Genomic DNA, 23084 nt, shown 5'->3' with positions numbered 1-23084 from the left:
AAAGAAAACATCCATAATACACATTTAGGTGTTTATTTTACTACTTTGTCTATTTGCGTCTGTAGATTTCTCCTAAATTCACCAAAAGTTATATTTAGATAATGCCTCATTTGCATATTTAAACTAATCAACTAGGGACGTTTCATGGTGATATCTATTAGTATAATATTTTACCCTATTCACCTGTAGAGTCTCTCCTTAAAGAATCACACAGCTGAAACAAAGTGTTTGGTATAGTGGATACAGTAGATGTTATATTGTGGTCTGATTAAACACAAGATGATGATAACCAGGTTAATAAGTAAACTGATTTGGAGCTGTATGAAAGTTTAAGACCTGATGATGTAATGCAGTTTAAGTATTGAGTAAATCTTATTTCTGTTATAACTGTTGATTGTCTTGATTATTTCAATGAGATCTAGACAGACAGTGAAGTCAGATTAAAGTCTGAACTAACACCAACGTGTCTGAACATCACAGAGAATCTCAGTTTGACAGATTTTGATATCACCAGTTTTAGCATCACCAGCTGACAAAATACAGAAATATGGGAAGAGTTTCTCAGTGAAAGTGTCTCTGAGAGTGTAGATGTGAGTCATGTCTTCAGGGTCGTAGAAGGACACCTCCCCCCTGTCATAGTCCAGCTGGACTCTGATCCTCTGCAGACTCTTCTTCACTCTGACTGTCTTACAAGCTCCATCAGTGTATTTTCCACTGCGATGAGTTAAACACCAGATTCCATTTTCTGGTTTGGCATATCTCTTCTCCTTCCTGTCAACTGACTCTTTAGCCAAACCTAAATTCCAGACAGGATGGTCTCCCACCTCCACCTCCCAGCTGTGTTTCCCTGAGCTGAAGCCCTCAGAGCCCAGAACATTGACATACTTAATGTTTCTCTCTGGATTGTCAGGAAGCTGCTGGTTTGTGTCTTCATTTCTCACACTGGTCAGATCATCAGACAGATGGAGACTGTAGGATGCAGTGTTTGGGTCCAGAATGACAGGACTGAAGTGGACCTTGTCCTTCATCTTCTCCCAGACTCTGAAGGACAGGTTGCCCAGGTGTTTGGCCACATCTATCAGCGCTCCTGAGACCAGCTGTGGATCTGACAGTGAGCACTGGACTCTGGCTCTGGTCTGAGTGGCTTTATAACTGCTGAGGAAGGGCACGTTGTGTTTCTGCAGGTCTTCTTCAACAGCAGAGATACTGTCTGACAGAGAGGAGATGTGCTCCTGAATCATCTTCATCTCTCTGCTGATAGTCTTCCCCTTCTGCTCCTCTTCCTCCCTCAGAGCTGCCAGTCTGGACTCCTCTTCCTCTTTCAGGAACTGGTGGAGCTTGTTGAACTCTGCTCTGATCTGCCTCTCTGTGGACAACAGCTGCTTCTTGGAGTGTTGAATCACTTCATTGTATGTGTTCTCTACTTGTTTGTGTTTGTCCCTCTTGTCCTGTAGAGACTCTAAGTCAGATTTCAGCTGGTCCTTCAGGTCACTGACTGCTTGTTCTACAGGAACCACCTTGTGACTCTGGTGGAGAGAAAACTCACAGACAGGACACACAGCTCTCTCTTCATCCTTACAGAACAGTTTAGGCTCTTCTTGATGTTTACTACACACCACCTCCACCTTCTTCTCTTCTTTTTCTGTCTCAGTTGATCCAGTTTTCTGTCTCTCAGCAAACGAGTCAGACAGTTCCTTCAGTGCAAAGTTCACCAAAGAACCGTCTTTAGATGATTTTCTTTTACAAATGGGACAGTTTTTGTTTTCAGCTTGTTCCCAGAATTTCTTCAGGCAGCTTGAACAGAAGCTGTGGCTGCAGCTCAGAGACACAGGATCTCTGAAAGTCTCTGAACACACATGGCAGTTCAGGAAACTTTCAAAAAGAGCGGTTTTCTCAGCCATTTGTCTTGGTATCTAAATTTCTTTCAAAAGCAAGACTCACCGAGTTACTGTCCCGTCTCTTGATTGCTTCAAATAATCCAAATGTGTGTTTTCCAGCAGAGATCTCACACCCTGTAATGGCGTCTCAACTCTGATCAACAATGTCAAAATCTACTTTCATTTACACTTCCCTCTGTCACAGGGTGAATTATTATCAGGAAATGCTGCCATGTCATTATGTCACCAGCAGATGGTGTCAGGATGTCATTCAGAGTTCAACACTTTCCTCTTGATTAAGAACAATACAATTTCTTTTCAAAAATATAATCAATTTTCAAAGACAAAAAACAATAAAATGCAAAATATGTATAAATAATTGTGACTTCTCCTGTTTTGTTTCGCTAAATAAATAATAGAAATGTTCATAAAATGCACAAAAACAAGGAGAGGATTGTAATGTTTTAGTCTAACGAGGACTGAACATTTCAACAGGCTGACTGACACTAAACCAGTTGCATGACTTTGTTAGTTTCATCCAGTTGGACTCAATAGATAGCACTCTCTAAACCTGCACTTATAGGAATTAAACTTGTTATTTACTTTTCATTTCATTTGCTTATTCTCCTATTCATCACAAGTCAAAGTGGTCAAATGTCTGTGCAATTTATTTTGAGAGTATTTTCCAAAAAACATGAGAGAAAACTCACTAAAATGACTGTTGTTTTTCTACATTGTGTCACAGTAAATGTACAAATAATAATCATGATATAGAATCTACATAAAGTCTCTCAACCTGACTGTATTTGTTTTACTTTCTGGCACATTTTCTTTCTCGTTCATTCATTCATTCATTCATGAGTTTTGGTGATGATGGTATAGCAGCACAAAATTAAAGTTGGCTTCTTAAGAGCTGGAAAGACTCATGTCTGAGATATAATTCAATCTGAATCAAGTGTTTGAGATGATTTAACTCATTTGGTGCCTGATGAAGCAACAACAACATCAAGAGACACAGCAGTGATGCATTTCTTAGATACTCTGGACATAAAGTATGTTGACGAATACGCATTAAAAGAAAAATCTATCAGAAACTACTAAGAGGAGCTACTATTGATCAACCTGTGCAGCAAACAACAATATGCATGTAAATAAGTAACAGAAATAAAATGTTCAGTGTTCAAAATGAGCAACAAAACGTGGACTTTGTCTACATCTTGTGGCGTTTTACGGGAAGTAAAATGTGTCCATGCAATCACACATGTTGTATACATACTGTACATTCAGTAATGTTGATGACATTATGCACATGTGAGCATGTTGTCCCTGAAAACTGCATTCAGTAGGTTACATAATTAATCAAATGTAATAGTGAAATCATTTCTTAAACAATGTTGTCTCTTTGGAAATGCTTATCCATCTCTACAGCCTTCATACACTGTGTTAGCATTATACAGTCCTGCTGACTGACTCAACTGGTTTAAAGAAACACATCTTTATAGTGAACATCTTAATGCTCCTTAAGGTCAGTTTAGACAGCCATCACTACATCTCTGTGTATACAACCCTCAGTGCTCCCTCTCTTCAGTGAGGCTGTCTAGAACAGACTGGAGTATCAACACACTGTTACGACTTCAACTAACAAAGCTGATCAACAACTGACATGATTCTGCTTGTTTGTTTGTTTTTATATGAGATTATAATGATGCAGTGAAGTTGTAGGAGGGTAAAGTTGAACCATCTTTTAAATGTGATTTCTGACTGTTTCTAATGTTGACAACACACACAGTGAGGTACAGACCAGTGTGAGAATCAAAACAAGTCCATCTAAATTAAACAAGTTGCACAATTCATTTATTCCTCACATGTTTTCAGCTATTTAGCCGTCATCAGGCTGCTATGAGGTTGTTTCTACAATCAGTTAATTGGTCATGTGGCTTTACAGAAGCAAATAGAGCGGTGCAGGGATGATGAATTAATGTAGGCCAACCCCAAATTCAGAATCACAAAGCCGATGGGATTTTGACATTGTCAAACTTTCCCGCTTTCCATCAGCAAGTGCTCATCTATTGGAAGTTAATTTACAAATATAACTTTACACCACATAACACACCTGTGTGGAACAATAGACACATTTTGTGGAGTAAAAAATCAGTGTACATAGAGGATTGGAAATCCAAAGGGATTTGGGCTGTAGCACATTTCATGGATGAGAGTGGAAACTTGTGACAGCATGAAGAGTTTTGTGAGAAGTTCTCAATCCAATGTACCGTTAAGAACTATAATAGAAAGATAAAAGCCGTACCAGCTTCCCTTAGATCAGGGGTCAGCAAGCTTTACTATCAAAAGAGACATTTTAGGCAAAGAAAAAAAAAGATCTGTCTAGAGCCGCAAAATATTTGAGCATTGTGATGAAGGTAACACAGTTTATAGTCTAAGTATATAGCATATAAGTCTAATACAGTGGGGCCAAAGTGCAAATGTACTACGGAATATAAGGGCCACATTGAGGGAAAAAAAATCAGAGATTTCCAGAATAAAGTCATAATATTACAAGAAAAAAATAAAATAACACGTAAAATTAAATAAAAAACTTCTGACTTTATTCTCACATTACAACTTTGTTTCTCGTAAACGTATGACTTTATTTTCATAATATTACAACTTCATTTTCGTAATATTATGACTTTATTCTCGAAATCTCAGATTTATTTCTTTTCCTCAATGTGGCCCTAATACTCTGTCATACCATCGTACATTAGACCTACAACAATGATACATAAAAATGAAAATGTAAACAAAAAACAGTTATTCATTTCCATTTGTATAAATTCTCAGGGAGCCACTGGAGAGGAGCTAAAGAGCCTCAAGTGGCTCCGGAGCCGCAGGTTGCAGACCCCTGTTATATATCAATGGTGATAGAAGACATCTTGTATTCAAATATCTCCCCTAGTCTAAGACAGGTCTGTGTAGAAGGAATTGATTTGTGTGACAGCAAGATTACCAACAAAGTTATTAGTAATATTCTGTTAAGAGAATACTTCACTAACCCAGTCAGGAGAAATTATGTTTTCAAGGAATTTGAAGCTGAAGAGTTTAAGATAATACGGAGAATATATTTCATTCCCTCTCCCTCCTAAGGTGAAAGAGGTGAACTTCAAAATCCTGAATGAGATTTACCCAACGAACGAATTCTTAAGACTGAGGTTTAACTTTGATGTGAATAACTGTGTATTTTGTGAAAGTGAAATTGAAATTTTGGAACATGTATTTTTTTTATTTTATTGTGAATCAGTGAAGTTTTTCTGGAATGACATGCAGAGCTGGCTACAATCCAAGGGGACTGAGCTGTCACCATTCAGAGAGAAAACGGTCAAATTTGGTATCTTTGCTGTGAATCCGAATTTGATATCAATATTTTATTATTATTAAGTAAATCTTTGATACATTAATGCAGATAACTCAAAACTAAACCCTGTCTGACTATGAAGAATGAGTTAAAACTGCTAAGTAAATCTTTGTCCATTATGACTGACAAACAACCTGTTAAATTATTCGCTTTATTTAATATTTACAAATTAATTTCAGATGAGCACTGTTTCTTTTAATTCATGTGATATATACTGTATATATATATTTATATATTTTTTTCTTTTTTAATTCATTTATTATTTTGTATTTCTTGTTCCTTCACCAGTTTTTTATTTTATTTGAATGTAATTTTTGATATATGTTGCAATCCAAAACTAAAACAACTCATCAGAAGATCCCAAAAATATCAAAAACTTAAACTAATGATTGAAACTACTATATAATGTTGTTTGACTCAAAACAAGATGCTGATAACCAGAATAATTAACAGCTTTTATCTTTACAAGATAAAAGCTCGACACAAGATGTTGTTGTGTTTCAAACACATGGGCCAGACGTGGCCATCGAACAGGCTGGGCGGGTCTGGCACAGTGTAGTTCCTAGAGCACTAGGAAAGTTACAAGATGTACATTTTATAAAGATATATTGGATTTAAATTTAATCGAAAAAAAAACATGAAACTAAATTGTACTGCTGATATTTCCTTTATTTTGATCACAAATTGGACATTGTCATTTATCATTCATATTATTGATCATGTATACACTACAAAAAATATCATATACAGTTTGAAGAAGCGCTGTAAGAATTAAAGACTGAATCAAAGCATGTTTATATTTTTATGACCCATACTGTTGACTTGATTTAGGCATTGTGTATTTTTTGTATATATTTACACCATATTGTCATAGACTTTATATTTACACTTTTCCCACTTTTTGTTGCAACTGCTGCACAGCAATTTCCCTCAGGATGAATAAAGTTCATCTTAAAATAAAACACCATTAAAACAAGAGATCCAAAACTAAAACAACTCATCAGAAGATCCCAAAAACATAAAAAACTAAAACTAATGATTGAAACTACTATATAATGTTGTTTGACTCAAAACAAGATGCTGATAACCAGAATAATTAACAGCTTTAATCTTTAGAGTTCGTCTCCTGATGATGTGATGCAGATTTTGCAGCCACATTTTCTTGTGGATTAATCTTAGTTACCGTCTTCAACACATTTTTTCTAAACAACATATACTTAATTTCTCAAAGTATTCTCAAAAATGAATTTCAGATATAAGAAATGATTTATGTGTCCATGTTTTTACAGTGAGTTACCTTAAAACAGTAAAAGAATATCAATTAATTTTGGACAGTAGAGAAAAACAATATCTGTGACCCTCAACAAATCATAAAAATATAAAAAAGATAACAATCAATCAGAGCCAGAATGTGTTTTGATGAACTGAGACTCTGAGTGTAAAGTGTAAAACATTGAAATTATAAATCAGAGCTGAAATAACTCATCATAAGATCCAGAAATCTGACAAACTAAAAATGTTGTCTGATGATGATAAAAGTTAAGGAGAGACACTACAGGCAGAAACATTGTTTTTCATACACTGGTCAATTTTGAGATTTTTGGGCTATTTTGCTTCAATAACACGTCTTCTTTAAGACTAGTGGAAAGAAAACATCCATAATACACATTTAGGTGTTTATTTTACTACTTTGTCTATTTGTGTCTGTAGATTTCTCCTAAATTCACCAAAAGTTAGCTCTAGATAATGCCTCATTTGCATAATTAAACATAACATTTCAGAAACTTATAATACAAAAAATAATTGTCTTAAAGTCAGTAATCAACTAGGGAAGTTTCATGTCGATATCTATTAGTTAAATATTTTACCCTATTCACCTGTAGAGTCTCCCCTTAAAGAATCACACAGCTGAAACAAAGTGTTTGGTATAGTGGATACAGTAGATGTTATATTGTGGTCTGATTAAACACAAGATGCTGATAACCAGGTTAATAAGTAAACTGATTTGGAGCTGTAGGAAAGTTTAAGACCTGATGATGTAATGCAGTTTAAGTATTGAGTAAATCTTATTTCTGTTATAACTGTTGATTGTCTTGATTATTTCAATGAGATCTAGACAGACAGTGAAGTCAGATTAAAGTCTGAACTAACACCAACGTGTCTGAACATCACAGAGAATCTCAGTTTGAATGATTTTGATATCAACAGTTTTAGCATCACCAGCTGACAAAATACAGAAATATGGGAAGAGTTTCTCAGTGAAAGTGTCTCTGACAGTGCAGATGTGAGTCATGTCTTCAGGGTCGTAGAAGGACACCTCCCCCCTGTCATAGTCCAGCTGGACTCTGATCCTCTGGAGACTCTTCTTCACTCTGACTGTCTTACAAGCTCCATCAGTGTATTTTCCACTGCGATGAACTAAACACAAGGTTCCATATTCTGGTGAGGCATATCTCTTCTCCTTCCTGTCAACTGACTCTTTAGCCAAACCTAAATTCCAGACAGGATGGTCTCCCACCTCCACCTCCCAGCTGTGTTTCCCTGAGCTGAAGCCCTCAGAGCCCAGAACATCTACATACTTAGTGAATCTCTCTGGATTGTCAGGAAGCTGCTGGTTTGTGTCTCCACATCTCACACTGGTCAGATCATCAGACAGATAGAGATAGTGGTTTGCAGTGTTTGGGTCCAGAATGACAGGACTGAAGTGGACCTTGTCCTTCATCTTCTCCCAGACTCTGAAGGACAGGTTGCCCAGGTGTTTGGCCACATCTATCAGCGCTCCTGAGACCAGCTGTGGATCTGACAGTGAGCACTGGACTCTGGCTCTGGTCTGAGTGGCTTTATAACTGCTGAGGAAGGGCACGTTGTGTTTCTGCAGGTCTTCTTCAACAGCAGAGATACTGTCTGACAGAGAGGAGATGTGCTCCTGAATCATCTTCATCTCTCTGCTGATAGTCTTCCCCTTCTGCTCCTCTTCCTCCCTCAGAGCTGCCAGTCTGGACTCCTCTTCCTCTTTCAGGAACTGGTGGAGCTTGTTGAACTCTGCTCTGATCTGCCTCTCTGTGGACAACAGCTGCTTCTTGGAGTGTTTAACTATTTCATCAGATTGTTTCTCTACTTGTTTGTGTTTGTCCCTCTTGTCCTGTAGAGACTTTAAGTCAGATTTCAGCTGGTCCTTCAGGTCACTGACTGCTTGTTCTACAGGAACCACCTCGTGACTCTGGTGGAGAGAAAACTCACAGACAGGACACACAGCTCTCTCTTCATCCTTACAGAACAGTCTAGGCTCTTCTTGATGTTTACTACACACCACCTCCACCTTCTTCTCTTCTTTTTCTGGCTCAGATGATCCAGCTTTGTGTCTCTCAGCAAACGAGTCAGACAGTTCCTTCAGTGCAAAGTTCACTCCTGGAAAATCATTTGAGGATTTTCTTTTACAAATGGGACAGTTTTTGTTTTCAGCTTGTTCCCAGAATTTCTTCAGGCAGCTTGAACAGAAGCTGTGGTTGCAGCTCAGAGACACAGGATCTCTGAAAGTCTCTGAACACACATGGCAGTTCAGGAAACTTTCAACAAGAGCAATTTTCTCAGCCATTTGTCTTGGTATCTAAATTGTCTTTCAAAAGCAAGACTCACCGAGTTACTGTCCCGTATCTTGATTGCTTCAAATAATCCAAACGTGTGTTTTCCAGCAGAGATCTCACACCCTGTGATGGCGTCTCAGCTCTGATCAACAATGTCAAAATCTACTTTCATTTACACTCACCTCTGTCACAGGGTGAATTATTATCAGGAAATGCTGCCATGTCATTATGTTACCAGCAGATGGTGTCAGGATGTCATTCAGAGTTCAACACTTTCCTCTTGATTAAGAACAATAACATTTCTTTTTAAATCTATAATCAATTTTAATAGACTAAACAAAATAAAATGCAAAATATATATAAATAATTGTGACTTCTCCTGTTTTGTTTCGCTAAATAAATAATAGAAATGTTCATAAAATGCACAAAAACAAGGAGAGGATTGTAATGTTTTAGTCTAACGAGGACTGAACATTTCAACAGGCTGACTGACACTAAACCAGTTGCATGACTTTGTTAGTTTCATCCAGTTGGACTCAATAGATAGCACTCTCTAAACCTGCATTTATAGGAATTAAACTTGTTATTTACTTTTCATTTCATTTGCTTATTCTCCTATTCATCACAAGTCAAAGTGGTCAAATGTCTGTGCAATTTATTTTGAGAGTATTTTCCAAAAAGAGAAAACTCACTAAAATTACTGTTGTTTTTCACATTGTGTCACAGTAAATGTACAAATAATAATCATGATATAGAATCTACATAAAGTCTCTCAACCTGACTGTATTTGTTTTACTTTCTGGTACATTTTCTCTCTCATTCATTCATTCATTCATTCATTCATTCATTCATTCATTCATTCATTCATTCATTCAGCACAAAATAAATGCTGGCCTCTTAAGAGCTGAAAAGACTCATGTCTGAGATATAATTCAATCTGAATCATGTGTTTGAGATGATTTGACTCATTTGGTCCCTGATGAAGCAACAACAACATCAAGAGACACAGCAGTGATGCATTTCTTAGATACTCTGGACATAAAGTATGTTGAAGAATACGCATTAAAAGAAAAATCTATCAGAAACTATTAAGAGGAGCTACTATTGATCAACCTGTGCAGCAAACAACAATATGCATGTAAATAAGTGACAGAAATAAAATGTTCAGTGTTCAAAATGAGCAACAAAACGTGGACTTTGTCTTCATCTAGTGGCGTTAACAGGAAGTAAAATGTGTCCATGCAATCACATGTTGTATACATACTGTACATTCAATAATGTTGATGACATTATGCACATGTGAGCATGTTGTCCCTGAAAACTGCATTCAGTAGGTTACAGAATTAATCAAATGTAATAGTGAAATCATTTCTTAAACAATGTTGTCTCTTTGGAAATGCTTATCCATCTCTACAGCCTTCATACACTGTGTTAGCATTATACAGTCCTGCTGACTGACTCAACTGGTTTAAAGAAACACATCTTTATAGTGAACATCTTAATGCTCCTTAAGGTCAGTTTAGACAGCCATCACTACATCTCTGTGTATGCAACCCTCAGTGCTCCCTCTCTTCAGTGAGGCTGTCTAGAACAGACTGGAGTATCAACACACTGTTACGACTTCAACTAACAAAGCTGATCAACAACTGACATGATTCTGCTTGTTTGTTTGTTTTTATACGAGATTATAATGATGCAGTGAAGTTGTAGGAGGGTAAAGTTGAACCATCTTTTAAATGTGATTTCTGACTGTTTCTAATGTTGACAACACACACAGTGAGGTACAGACCAGTGTGAGAATCAAAACAAGTCCATCTAAATTAAACAAGTTGCACAATTCATTTATTCCTCACATGTTTTCAGCTATTTAGCCGTCATCAGGCTGCTATGAGGTTGTTTCTACAATCAGTTAATTGGTCATGTGGCTTTACAGAAGCAAATAGAGCGGTGCAGGGATGATGAATTAATGTAGGCCAACCCCAAATTCAGAATCACAAAGCCGATGGGATTTTGACATTGTCAAACTTTCCCGCTTTCCATCAGCAAGTGCTCCTCTATTGGAAGTTAATTTACAAATATAACTTTACACCACATAACACACCTGTGTGGAACAATAGACACATTTTGTGGAGTAAAAAATCAGTGTACATAGAGGTTTGGAAATCCAAAGGGATTTGGGCTGTAGCACATTTCATGGATGAGAGTGGAAACTTGTGACAGCATGAAGAGTTTTGTGAGAAGTTCTCAATCCAATGTACCGTTAAGAACTATAATAGAAAGATAAAAGCCGTACCAGCTTCCCTTAGATCAGGGGTCAGCAAGCTTTACTATCAAAAGAGCCATTTCAGGCAAAGAAAAAAAACAAATCTGTCTGGAGCCGCAAAACATTTGAGCATTGTGATGAAGGTAACACAGTTTATAGTCTAAGTATATAGCATATAAGTCTAATACAGTGAGGGCCAAAGTGCAAATGTACTACGGAGTATAAGGGCCACATTCAGGGAAAAAAAATCAGAGATTTCCAGAATAAAGTCATAATATTACAAGAAAAAAATAAAATAACACGTAAAATTAAATAAAAAACTTCTGACTTTATTCTCACATTACAACTTTGTTTCTCGTAAACGTATGACTTTATTTTCATAATATTACAACTTCATTTTCGTAATATTATGACTTTATTCTCGAAATCTCAGATTTATTTCTTTTCCTCAATGTGGCCCTAATACTCTGTCATACCATCGTACATTAGACCTAACAATGATACATAAAAATGAAAATGTAAACAAAAAACAGTTATTCATTTCCATTTGTATAAATTCTCAGGGAGCCACTGGAGAGGAGCTAAAGAGCCTCAAGTGGCTCCGGAGCCGCAGGTTGCAGACCCCTGCCTGAGATCAATGGTGATAGAAGACATCTTGTATTCAGATATCTCCCCTAGTCTAAGACAGGTCTGTGTAGAAGGAATTGATTTGTGTGACAGCAAGATTACCAACAAAGTTATTAGTAATATTCTGTTAAGAGAATACTTCACTAACCCAGTCAGGAGAAATTATGTTTTCAAGGAATTTGAAGCTGAAGAGTTTAAGATAATACGGAGAAGATATTTCATTCCCTCTCCCTCCTAAGGTGAAAGAGGTGAACTTCAAAATCCTGAATGAGATTTACCCAACGAACGAATTCTTGAGACTGAGGTTTAACTTTGATGTGAATAACTGTGTATTTTGTGAAAGTGAAATTGAAATTTTGGAACATGTATTTTTTTTATTTTATTGTGAATCAGTGAAGTTTTTCTGGAATGACATGCAGAGCTGGCTACAATCCAAGAGGACTGAGCTGTCACCATTCAGAGAGAAAACGGTCAAATTTGGTATCTTTGCTGTGAATCCGAATTTGATATCAATATTTTATTATTATTAAGTAAATCTTTGATACATTAATGCAGATAACTCAAAATTAAACCCTGTCTGACCAGTATGAAGAATGAGTTAAAACTGCTAAGTAAATCTTTGTCCATTATGACTGACAAACAACCTGTTAAATTATTCGCTTTATTTAATATTTACAAATTAATTTCAGATGAGCACTGTTTCTTTTAATTCATGTGATATATACTGTATATATATATTTATATATTTTTTTCTTTTTTAATTAATTTATTATTTTGTATTTCTTGTTCCTTCACCAGTTTTTTATTTTATTTGAATGTAATTTTTGATATATGTTGCAATCCAAAACTAAAACAACTCATCAGAAGATCCCAAAAATATCAAAAACTTAAACTAATGATTGAAACTACTATATAATGTTGTTTGACTCAAAACAAGATGCTGATAACCAGAATAATTAACAGCTTTTATCTTTACAAGATAAAAGCTCGACACAAGATGTTGTTGTGTTTCAAACACATGGGCCAGACGTGGCCATCGAACAGGCTGGGCGGGTCTGGCACAGTGTAGTTCCTAGAGCACTAGGAAAGTTACAAGATGTACATTTTATAAAGATATATTGGATTTAAATTTAATCGAAAAAAAAACATGAAACTAAATTGTACTGCTGATATTTCCTTTATTTTGATCACAAATTGGACATTGTCATTTATCATTCATATTATTGATCATGTATACACTACAAAAAATATCATATACAGTTTGAAGAAGCGCTGTAAGAATTAAAGACTGAATCAAAGCATGTTTATATTTTTATGACCCATACTGTTGACTTGATTTAGGCATTGTGTATTTTTTGTATATATTTACACCATATTGTCATAGACTTTATATTTACACTTTTCCCACTTTTTGTTGCAACTGCTGCACAGCAATTTCCCTCAGGATGAATAAAGTTCATCTTAAAATAAAACACCATTAAAACAAGAGATCCAAAACTAAAACAACTCATCAGAAGATCCCAAAAACATAAAAAACTAAAACTAATGATTGAAACTACTATATAATGTTGTTTGACTCAAAACAAGATGCTGATAACCAGAATAATTAACAGCTTTAATCTTTAGAGTTCGTCTCCTGATGATGTGATGCAGATTTTGCAGCCACATTTTCTTGTGGATTAATCTTAGTTACCGTCTTCAACACATTTTTTCTAAACAACATATACTTAATTTCTCAAAGTATTCTCAAAAATGAATTTCAGATATAAGAAATGATTTATGTGTCCATGTTTTTACAGTGAGTTACCTTAAAACAGTAAAAGAATATCAATTAATTTTGGACAGTAGAGAAAAACAATATCTGTGACCCTCAACAAATCATAAAAATATAAAAAAGATAACAATCAATCAGAGCCAGAATGTGTTTTGATGAACTGAGACTCTGAGTGTAAAGTGTAAAACATTGAAATTATAAATCAGAGCTGAAATAACTCATCATAAGATCCAGAAATCTGACAAACTAAAAATGTTGTCTGATGATGATAAAAGTTAAGGAGAGACACTACAGGCAGAAACATTGTTTTTCATACACTGGTCAATTTTGAGATTTTTGGGCTATTTTGCTTCAATAACACGTCTTCTTTAAGACTAGTGGAAAGAAAACATCCATAATACACATTTAGGTGTTTATTTTACTACTTTGTCTGTCTGTAGATTTCTCCTAAATTCACCAAAAGTTAGCTCTAGATAATGCCTCATTTGCATAATTAAACATAACATTTCAGAAACTTATAATACAAAAAATAATTGTCTTAAAGTCAGTAATCAACTGGGGAAGTTTCATGTCGATATCTATTAGTTAAATATTTTACCCTATTCACCTGTAGAGTCTCCCCTTAAAGAATCACACAGCTGAAACAAAGTGTTTGGTATAGTGGATACAGTAGATGTTATATTGTGGTCTGATTAAACACAAGATGCTGATAACCAGGTTAATAAGTAAACTGATTTGGAGCTGTAGGAAAGTTTAAGACCTGATGATGTAATGCAGTTTAAGTATTGAGTAAATCTTATTTCTGTTATAACTGTTGATTGTCTTGATTATTTCAATGAGATCTAGACAGACAGTGAAGTCAGATTAAAGTCTGAACTAACACCAACGTGTCTGAACATCACAGAGAATCTCAGTTTGAATGATTTTGATATCAACAGTTTTAGCATCACCAGCTGACAAAATACAGAAATATGGGAAGAGTTTCTCAGTGAAAGTGTCTCTGACAGTGCAGATGTGAGTCATGTCTTCAGGGTCGTAGAAGGACACCTCCCCCCTGTCATAGTCCAGCTGGACTCTGATCCTCTGGAGACTCTTCTTCACTCTGACTGTCTTACAAGCTCCATCAGTGTATTTTCCACTGCGATGAACTAAACACAAGGTTCCATATTCTGGTGAGGCATATCTCTTCTCCTTCCTGTCAACTGACTCTTTAGCCAAACCTACATTCCAGACAGGATGGTCTCCCACCTCCACCTCCCAGCTGTGTTTCCCTGAGCTGAAGCCCTCAGAGCCCAGAACATCTACATACTTAGTGAATCTCTCTGGATTGTCAGGAAGCTGCTGGTTTGTGTCTCCACATCTCACACTGGTCAGATCATCAGACAGATAGAGATAGTGGTTTGCAGTGTTTGGGTCCAGAATGACAGGACTGAAGTGGACCTTGTCCTTCATCTTCTCCCAGACTCTGAAGGACAGGTTGCCCAGGTGTTTGGCCACATCTATCAGCGCTCCTGAGACCAGCTGTGGATCTGACAGTGAGCACTGGACTCTGGCTCTGGTCTGAGTGGCTTTATAACTGCTGAGGAAGGGCACGTTGTGTTTCTGCAGGTCTTCTTCAACAGCAGAGATACTGTCTGACAGAGAGGAGATGTGCTCCTGAATCATCTTCATCTCTCTGCTGATAGTCTTCCCCTTCTGCTCCTCTTCCTCCCTCAGAGCTGCCAGTCTGGACTCCTCTTCCTCTTTCAGGAACTGGTGGAGCTTGTTGAACTCTGCTCTGATCTGCCTCTCTGTGGACAACAGCTGCTTCTTGGAGTGTTTAACTATTTCATCAGATTGTTTCTCTACTTGTTTGTGTTTGTCCCTCTTGTCCTGTAGAGACTTTAAGTCAGATTTCAGCTGGTCCTTCAGGTCACTGACTGCTTGTTCTACAGGAACCACCTCGTGACTCTGGTGGAGAGAAAACTCACAGACAGGACACACAGCTCTCTCTTCATCCTTACAGAACAGTCTAGGCTCTTCTTGATGTTTACTACACACCACCTCCACCTTCTTCTCTTCTTTTTCTGGCTCAGATGATCCAGCTTTCTGTCTCTCAGCAAACAAGTCAGACAATTCCTTCAGTGCAAAGTTCACTCCTGGAAAATCATTTGAGGATTTTCTTTTACAAATGGGACAGTTTTTGTTTTCAGCTTGTTCCCAGAATTTCTTCAGGCAGCTTGAACAGAAGCTGTGGCTGCAGCTCAGAGACACAGGATCTCTGAAAGTCTCTGAACACACATGGCAGTTCAGGAAACTTTCAACAAGAGCAATTTTCTCAGCCATTTGTCTTGGTATCTAAATTGTCTTTCAAAAGCAAGACTCACCGAGTTACTGTCCCGTCTCTTGATTGCTTCAAATAATCCAAACGTGTGTTTTCCAGCAGAGATCTCACACCCTGTGATGGCGTCTCAGCTCTGATCAACAATGTCAAAATCTACTTTCATTTACACTCACCTCTGTCACAGGGTGAATTATTATCAGGAAATGCTGCCATGTCATTATGTTACCAGCAGATGGTGTCAGGATGTCATTCAGAGTTCAACACTTTCCTCTTGATTAAGAACAATAACATTTCTTTTTAAATCTATAATCAATTTTCATAGACTAAACAAAATAAAATGCAAAATATATATAAATAATTGTGACTTCTCCTGTTTTGTTTCGCTAAATAAATAATAGAAATGTTCATAAAATGCCAAAAACAAGGAGAGGATTGTAATGTTTTAGTCTAACGAGGACTGAACATTTCAACAGGCTAACTGACACTAAACCAGTTGCATGACTTTGTTAGTTTCATCCAGTTGGACTAAATTTATAGCACTCTCTAAACCATCACTCATACAAATTAAACTTGTTATTTACTTTTCATTTCATTTGCTTATTCTCCTATTCATCACAAGTCAAAGTGGTCAAATGTCTGTGCAATATATTTTGAGAGTATTTTCCAAAAACATGAGAGAAAACTCACTAAAATGACTGTTGTTTTTCCACATTGTGTCACAGTAAATGTACAAATAACAATCATGATATAAAATCTACATAAAGTCTCTCAACCTGACTGTATTTGTTTTACTTTCTGGCACACTTTCTCTCTCATTCATTCATTCATTCATTCATTCATTCATTCATTCATGCAGCACAAAATAAATGCTGGCCTCTTAAGAGCTGGAAAGACTCATGTCTGAGATATAATTCAATCTGAATCATGTGTTTGAGATGATTTGACTCATTTGGTGCCTGACGAAGCAACAACAACATCAAGAGACACAGCAGTGATGCATTTCTTAGATACTCTGGACATAAAGTATGTTGACGAATACGCATTAAAAGAACAATCTATCAGAAACTACTAAGAGGAGCTACTATTGATCAACCTGTGCAGCAAACAACAATATGCATGTAAATAAGTAACAGAAATAAAATGTTCAGTGTTCAAAATGAGCAACAAAACGTGGACTTTGTCTCCATCTTGTGGCGTTTACAGAAAGTAAAATGTGTCCATGCAATCACACATGCTGTATACATACTGTACATTCAATAATGTTGATGACATTATGCACATGTGAGCATGTTGTCCCTGAAAACTGCATTCAGTAGGTTACAGAATTAATCAAATGTAATAGTGAAATCATTTCTTAAACAATGTTGTCTTCTTGGAAATGCTTATCCATCTCTACAGCCTTCATACACTGTGTTAGCATTATACAGTCCTGCTGACTGACTCAACTGGTTTAAAGAAACACATCTTTATAGTGAACATCTTAATGCTCCTTAAGGTCAGTTTAGACAGCCATCACTACATCTCTGTGTATACAACCCTCAGTGCTCCCTCTCTTCAGTGAGGCTGTCTAGAACAGACTGGAGTATCAACACACTGTTACGACTTCAACTAACAAAGCTGATCAACAACTGACATGATTCTGCTTGTTTGTTTGTTTTTATATGAGATTATAATGATGCAGTGAAGTTGTAGGAGGGTAAAGTTGAACCATCTTTTAAATGTGATTTCTGACTGTTTCTAATGTTGACAACACACACAGTGAGGTACAGACCAGTGTGAGAATCAAAACAAGTCCATCTAAATTAAACAAGTTGCACAATTCATGTATTCCTCACATGTTTTCAGCTATTTAGCCGTCATCAGGCTGCTATGAGTTTGTTTCTACAATCAGTTAATTGGTCATGTGGCTTTACAGAAGCAAATAGAGCGGTGCAGGGATGATGAATTAATGTAGGCCAACCTGGAAGTCAGAATCACAAAGCCAATGGGAATTTGACATTGTCAAACTTTCTGCTTTCCATCAGCAAGTGCTCCTCTATTGGAAGTTAATTTACAAACATAACTTTACACCACATAACACACCTGTGTGGAACAATAGACACATTTTGTGGAGTAAAAAATCAGAGTACATAGAGGTTTGGAAATCCAAAGGGATTTGGGCTGTAGCCCATTTCATGGATGACAGTGGAAACTTGTGACAGCATGAAGAGTTTTGTGAGAAGTTCTCAATCCAATGTACCGTTAAGAACCATAATAGAAAGATAAAAGCCGTACCAGCTTCCCTTAGATCAGGGGTCAGCAACCTTTACTATCAAAAGAGCCATTTTTAGGCAAAGAAAAAAAAAAATCTGTCTGGTGCCGCAAAACATTTGAGCATTGTGATGAAGGTAACACAGTTTATAGTCTAAGTATATAGCATATAAGTCTAATACAGTGAGGGCCAAAGAGCAAATGTACTACGGAGTATTACGGCCACATTGAGGGAAAAAAATCAAGAGATTTCCAGAATAAAGTCATAACTTTACAAGAAAAAAAGTCGTAATATTACGAGAAAAAAGTCATAACTTTATAAGAAAAAAGTTTTAATATTACTAGAATAAAGTCAGAACTTCATGAGAAAAAAATAAAATAACACGTAAAATTACTACTTTATAATATTATGATTTCATTCTCATAATATTACGACTTTTTTTTCTCATAAAATTCTGACTTTATTCTCACATTACAACTTTGTTTCTCATAAACGTATGACTTTATTTTCATAATATTACATCTTTATTTTCATAATATTATGACTTTATTCTCGAAATCTCAGATTTATTTTTTTTCCTAATACTCTGTCATACCGTCGTACATTAGACCTACAACAATGATACATAAAAATGAAAATGTAAACAAAAAAGTTATTCATTTCCATTTTTAAAAATCCACAGGAAGCCTCTGGAGAGGAGCTAAAGAGCCTCAAGTGGCTCCGGAGCCGCAGGTTGCTGACCCCTGCCTGAGATCAATGGTGATAGAAGACATCTTGTATTCAAATATCTCCCCTAGTCTAAGACAGCTCTGTGTAGAAGGAATTGATTTGTGTGACAGCAAGATTACCAACAAAGTTATTAGTAATATTCTGTTCAGAGAATACTTCCCTAGCCCAGTCAGGAGAAATTATGTTTTCAAGGAATTTGAAGCTGAAGAGTTTAAGATAATACGGAGAATATATTTCATTCCCTCTCCCTCCTAAGGTGAAAGAGGTGAACTTCAAAATCCTGAATGAGATTTACCAAACGAACGAATTCTTGAGACTGAGGTTTAACTTTGATGTGAATAACTGTGTATTTTGTGAAAGTGAAATTGAACGTTTGGAACATGTGTTGTTTTTTTTTATTGTGAATCAGTGAAGTTTTTCTGGAATGACATGCAGAGCTGGCTACAATCCAAGAGGACTGAGCTGTCACCATTCAGAGAGAAAACGGTCAAATTTGGTATCTTTGCTGCGAATCAGAATTTGGATTTTGTTATCAATATTTCACTTTTATTAACCCTCCTGTTGTCCTCGGGTCAAATTTGACCCATTTTCAAATTTCATTATATCATAAATATGGATTTCTTTAATCTAATTACCCAAAAATAACATGGATGGTTGCCTACTCAAAACAATATTCTGACTAAAAGTTTACATAAACCAGTATGTTATAATACAACAACATTATGTTCCTCTGATAATAACTTTAGTCAAAATAATTCACAATATCTGGTTGTTTTTTTATACTAAATAATTTGGTATAATTTCACGGAAATTAGGTTTATCAACCTTAATTTCCCCCCAAAAAGTGTAAAACTTAATAATTAGGAATGAAGTTGGCCAAAAAGGTGTAACACAGAATTGGGTGATAGTTTATACTGTATGCTTTATAAAAAGTCAAACCAGACCGGTTTCATTTTGACCCGGGAAGACAAAAGTTGCATGGTCGACGGACGGGAAGAAACAGGAGGGTTAAGTACATTTTTATACATTAATGCAGATACCTCAAAACTAAACCCTGTCTGACTATGAAGAATGAGTTAAAACTGCTAAGTAAATCTTTGTCCATTATGACTGACTAAAAAAGCTGTTAAATTATTCTGTTTATTTGATATGTACAAATTAATTTGAGATGAGCACTGTTTCTTTTAATTTATGATATATACATATATATATATATATATATATATGTTGAGATCCAAAACTAAAACGACTCATCAGAAGATCCCAAAAATATCAAAAACTTAAACTAATGATTGAAACTACTATATAATGTTGTTTGACTCAAAACAAGATGCTGATAACCAGAATAATTAACAGCTTTTATCTTTACAAGATAAAAGCTCGACACAAGATGTTGTTGTGTTTCAAACACATGGGCCAGACGTGGCCATCGAACAGGCTGGGGGGGTCTGGCACAGTGTAGTTCCTAGAGCACTAGCAAAGTTACAAGATGTACATTTTATAAAGATATATTGGATTTAAATTTTATATAAAAAAAACATCAAACTAAATTGTAGTGCTGATATTTCCTTTATTTTGATCACAAACTGGACATTGTCATTTATCATTCATATTATTGATCATGTATACACTACAAAAAATATCATATACAGTTTGAAGAAGCGCTGTAAGAATTAAAGACTGAATCAAAGCATGTTTATATTTTTATGATCCACTCTGTTGACTTGATTTTGGCATTGTATATATTTTTGTATATATTTACACCATATTGTCATAGACTTTATATTAACCCTTTTTATATTTACACTTTTCTCACTTTTTGTTGCAACTTCTGCACAGCAATTTCCCTCAGGATGAATAAAGTTTTATCTTATCTTAAAATAAAACACCATTAAAACAAAAGATCCAAAACTAAAATAACTCATCAGAAGATCCTACAAAATATCAAAAACTAAAACTAATGGTTGAAACTACGATATAATGTTGTTTGACTCAAAACAAGATGCTGATAACCAGAATAATTAACAGCTTTTATCTTTAAAGTTTGTCTCCTGATGATGTGATACAGATTTTGTAGCCATATTTTCTTGTGGATTAATCTTAGTTACCGTCTTCAACACATTTTTGCTAAACAACAAATTCTTAATTTCTCATGGTATTTCCGAAAAATTAATTTCAGATATAAGAAATTACTTCTGTGTTCATATTTTTAAAATGGGTTACATTAAACAATAAAGGAAGATGAAAACAGTTTTGCATAATTCATTTGGGACAGTAGAGACAGGACAGAGAAACAGTTTCTGTCAGAACTAACACCAACGTATCTGAACATCTCAGAGAATCTCAGTTTGACAGATTTTGATATCAGCAGTTTTAGCATCACCAGCCTTTCCAATAAAGAACCATGGGAAGAGTTTCTCAGTGAAAGTGTCTCTGCGAGTGTAGATGTGAGTCATGTCTTCAGGGTCGTAGAAGGACACCTCCCCCCTGTCATAGTCCAGCTGGACTCTGATCCTCTGGAGACTCTTCTTCACTCCGACTGTCTCACCAACAACATCAGTGTATTTTCCACTGAAAAGACACCAGATTCCATTTTCTGGTGAAACTCCTGCATTCTCCTTCCTGTCAGCTGACTCTTTAGCCAAACCTAAAAACCAGACAGGATGGTCTCCCACCTCCACCTCCCAGCTGTGTTTCCCTGAGCTGAAGCCCTCAGAGCCCAGAACAGTGATATACTTAGTGAATCTCTCTGGATTGTCAGGAAGCTGCTGGTTTGTGTCTCCATTTCTCACACTGGTCAGATCATCAGACAGATAGAGAATGGGGTACGCAGTGTTTGGGTCCAGAATGACAGGACTGAAGTGGACCTTGTCCTTCATCTTCTCCCAGACTCTGAAGGACAGGTTGCCCAGGTGTTTGGCCACATCTATCAGCGCTCCTGAGACCAGCTGTGGATCTGACAGTGAGCACTGGACTCTGGCTCTGGTCTGAGTGGCTTTATAACTGCTGAGGAAGGGCACGTTGTGTTTCTGCAGGTCTTCTTCAACAGCAGAGATACTGTCTGACAGAGAGGAGATGTGCTCCTGAATCATCTTCATCTCTCTGCTGATAGTCTTCCCCTTCTGCTCCTCTTCCTCCCTCAGAGCTGCCAGTCTGGACTCCTCTTCCTCTTTCAGGAACTGGTGGAGCTTGTTGAACTCTGCTCTGATCTGCCTCTCTGTGGACAACAGCTGCTTCTTGGAGTGTTGAATCACTTCATTGTATGTGTTCTCTACTTGTTTGTGTTTGTCCCTCTTGTCCTGTAGAGACTCTAAGTCAGATTTCAGCTGGTCCTTCAGGTCACTGACTGCTTGTTCTACCAGAACCACCTTGTGACTCTGGTGGAGAGAAAACTCACAGACAGGACACACAGCTCTCTCTTCATCCTTACAGAACAGTCTAGGCTCTTCTTGATGTTTATCACACACCACCTCCACCTTCTTCTCTTCTTTTTCTGTCTCAGTTGATCCAGTTTTCTGTCTCTCAGCAAACGAGTCAGACAGTTCCTTCAGTGCAAAGCTCACTCCTGGATCGTCTTTAGATGATTTTCTTTTACAAATGGGACAGTTTTTGTTTTCAGCTTGTTCCCAGAATTTCTTCAGGCAGCTTGAACAGAAGCTGTGGTTGCAGCTCAGAGACACAGGATCTCTGAAAGTCTCTGAACACACATGGCAGTTCAGGTAACTTTCAAAAAGAGCGGTTTTCTCAGCCATTTGTCTTGGTATCTAAATTGTCTTTCAAAAGCAAGACTCACCGAGTTACTGTCCCGTCTCTTGATTGCTTCAAATAATCCAAATGTGTGTTTTCCAGCAGAGATCTCACACCCTGTAATGGCGTCTCAACTCTGATCAACAATGTCAAAATCTACTTTCATTTACACTTCCCTCTGTCACAGGGTGAATTATTATCAGGAAATGCTGCCATGTCATTATGTCACCAGCAGATGGTGTCAGGATGTCATTCAGAGTTCAACACTTTCCTCTTGATTAAGAACAATACAATTTCTTTTCAAAAATATAATCAATTTTCAAAGACAAAAAACAATAAAATGCAAAATATATATAAATAATTGTGACTTCTCCTGTTTTGTTTCGCTAAATAAATAATAGAAATGTTCATAAAATGCACAAAAACAAGGAGAGGATTGTAATGTTTTAGTCTAACGAGGACTGAACATTTCAACAGGCTGACTGACACTAAACCAGTTG

At 36.5% G+C, this 23084-nt stretch overlaps 4 protein-coding genes across 4 annotated transcripts; all 4 read right to left on the bottom strand.

The window, feature by feature from the left end:
* Positions 1-452: 452 nt before the first annotated feature.
* Positions 453-2017, bottom strand: LOC141770102 (nuclear factor 7, brain-like). The gene has a single exon (XM_074639765.1). It carries the CDS (start codon positions 1899-1901, stop codon positions 453-455), a length of 1449 nt encoding a protein of 482 aa, XP_074495866.1. The 5' UTR covers positions 1902-2017.
* Positions 2018-7432: 5415 nt separating this feature from the next.
* Positions 7433-8881, bottom strand: LOC141770101 (nuclear factor 7, brain-like). The gene has a single exon (XM_074639763.1). It carries the CDS (start codon positions 8879-8881, stop codon positions 7433-7435), a length of 1449 nt encoding a protein of 482 aa, XP_074495864.1.
* A 5529-nt stretch (positions 8882-14410) lies between these two features.
* Positions 14411-15982, bottom strand: LOC141770100 (nuclear factor 7, brain-like). The gene has a single exon (XM_074639762.1). It carries the CDS (start codon positions 15857-15859, stop codon positions 14411-14413), a length of 1449 nt encoding a protein of 482 aa, XP_074495863.1. The 5' UTR covers positions 15860-15982.
* A 5063-nt stretch (positions 15983-21045) lies between these two features.
* On the bottom strand, positions 21046-22589 carry LOC141769626 (zinc-binding protein A33-like). The gene has a single exon (XM_074638871.1). It carries the CDS (start codon positions 22587-22589, stop codon positions 21171-21173), a length of 1419 nt encoding a protein of 472 aa, XP_074494972.1. The 3' UTR covers positions 21046-21170.
* Between the last annotated feature and the right edge of the window lie 495 nt (positions 22590-23084).

The sequence above is a fragment of the Sebastes fasciatus genome, chromosome 6 (assembly GCF_043250625.1).
Source record: "Sebastes fasciatus isolate fSebFas1 chromosome 6, fSebFas1.pri, whole genome shotgun sequence".
NCBI lineage: Eukaryota > Metazoa > Chordata > Actinopteri > Perciformes > Sebastidae > Sebastes > Sebastes fasciatus.
This window is presented reverse-complemented; position numbering and strand designations above follow the sequence as displayed.

Excerpts from the sequence above, each read along its gene's own strand:
- LOC141770101 (XM_074639763.1), bottom strand. The coding sequence starts at position 8,881 with ATGGCTGAGAAAATTGCTCTTGTTGAAAGTTTCCTGAACTGCCATGTG.
- LOC141770100 (XM_074639762.1), bottom strand. The coding sequence starts at position 15,859 with ATGGCTGAGAAAATTGCTCTTGTTGAAAGTTTCCTGAACTGCCATGTG.
- LOC141770102 (XM_074639765.1), bottom strand. The coding sequence starts at position 1,901 with ATGGCTGAGAAAACCGCTCTTTTTGAAAGTTTCCTGAACTGCCATGTG.
- LOC141769626 (XM_074638871.1), bottom strand. The coding sequence starts at position 22,589 with ATGGCTGAGAAAACCGCTCTTTTTGAAAGTTACCTGAACTGCCATGTG.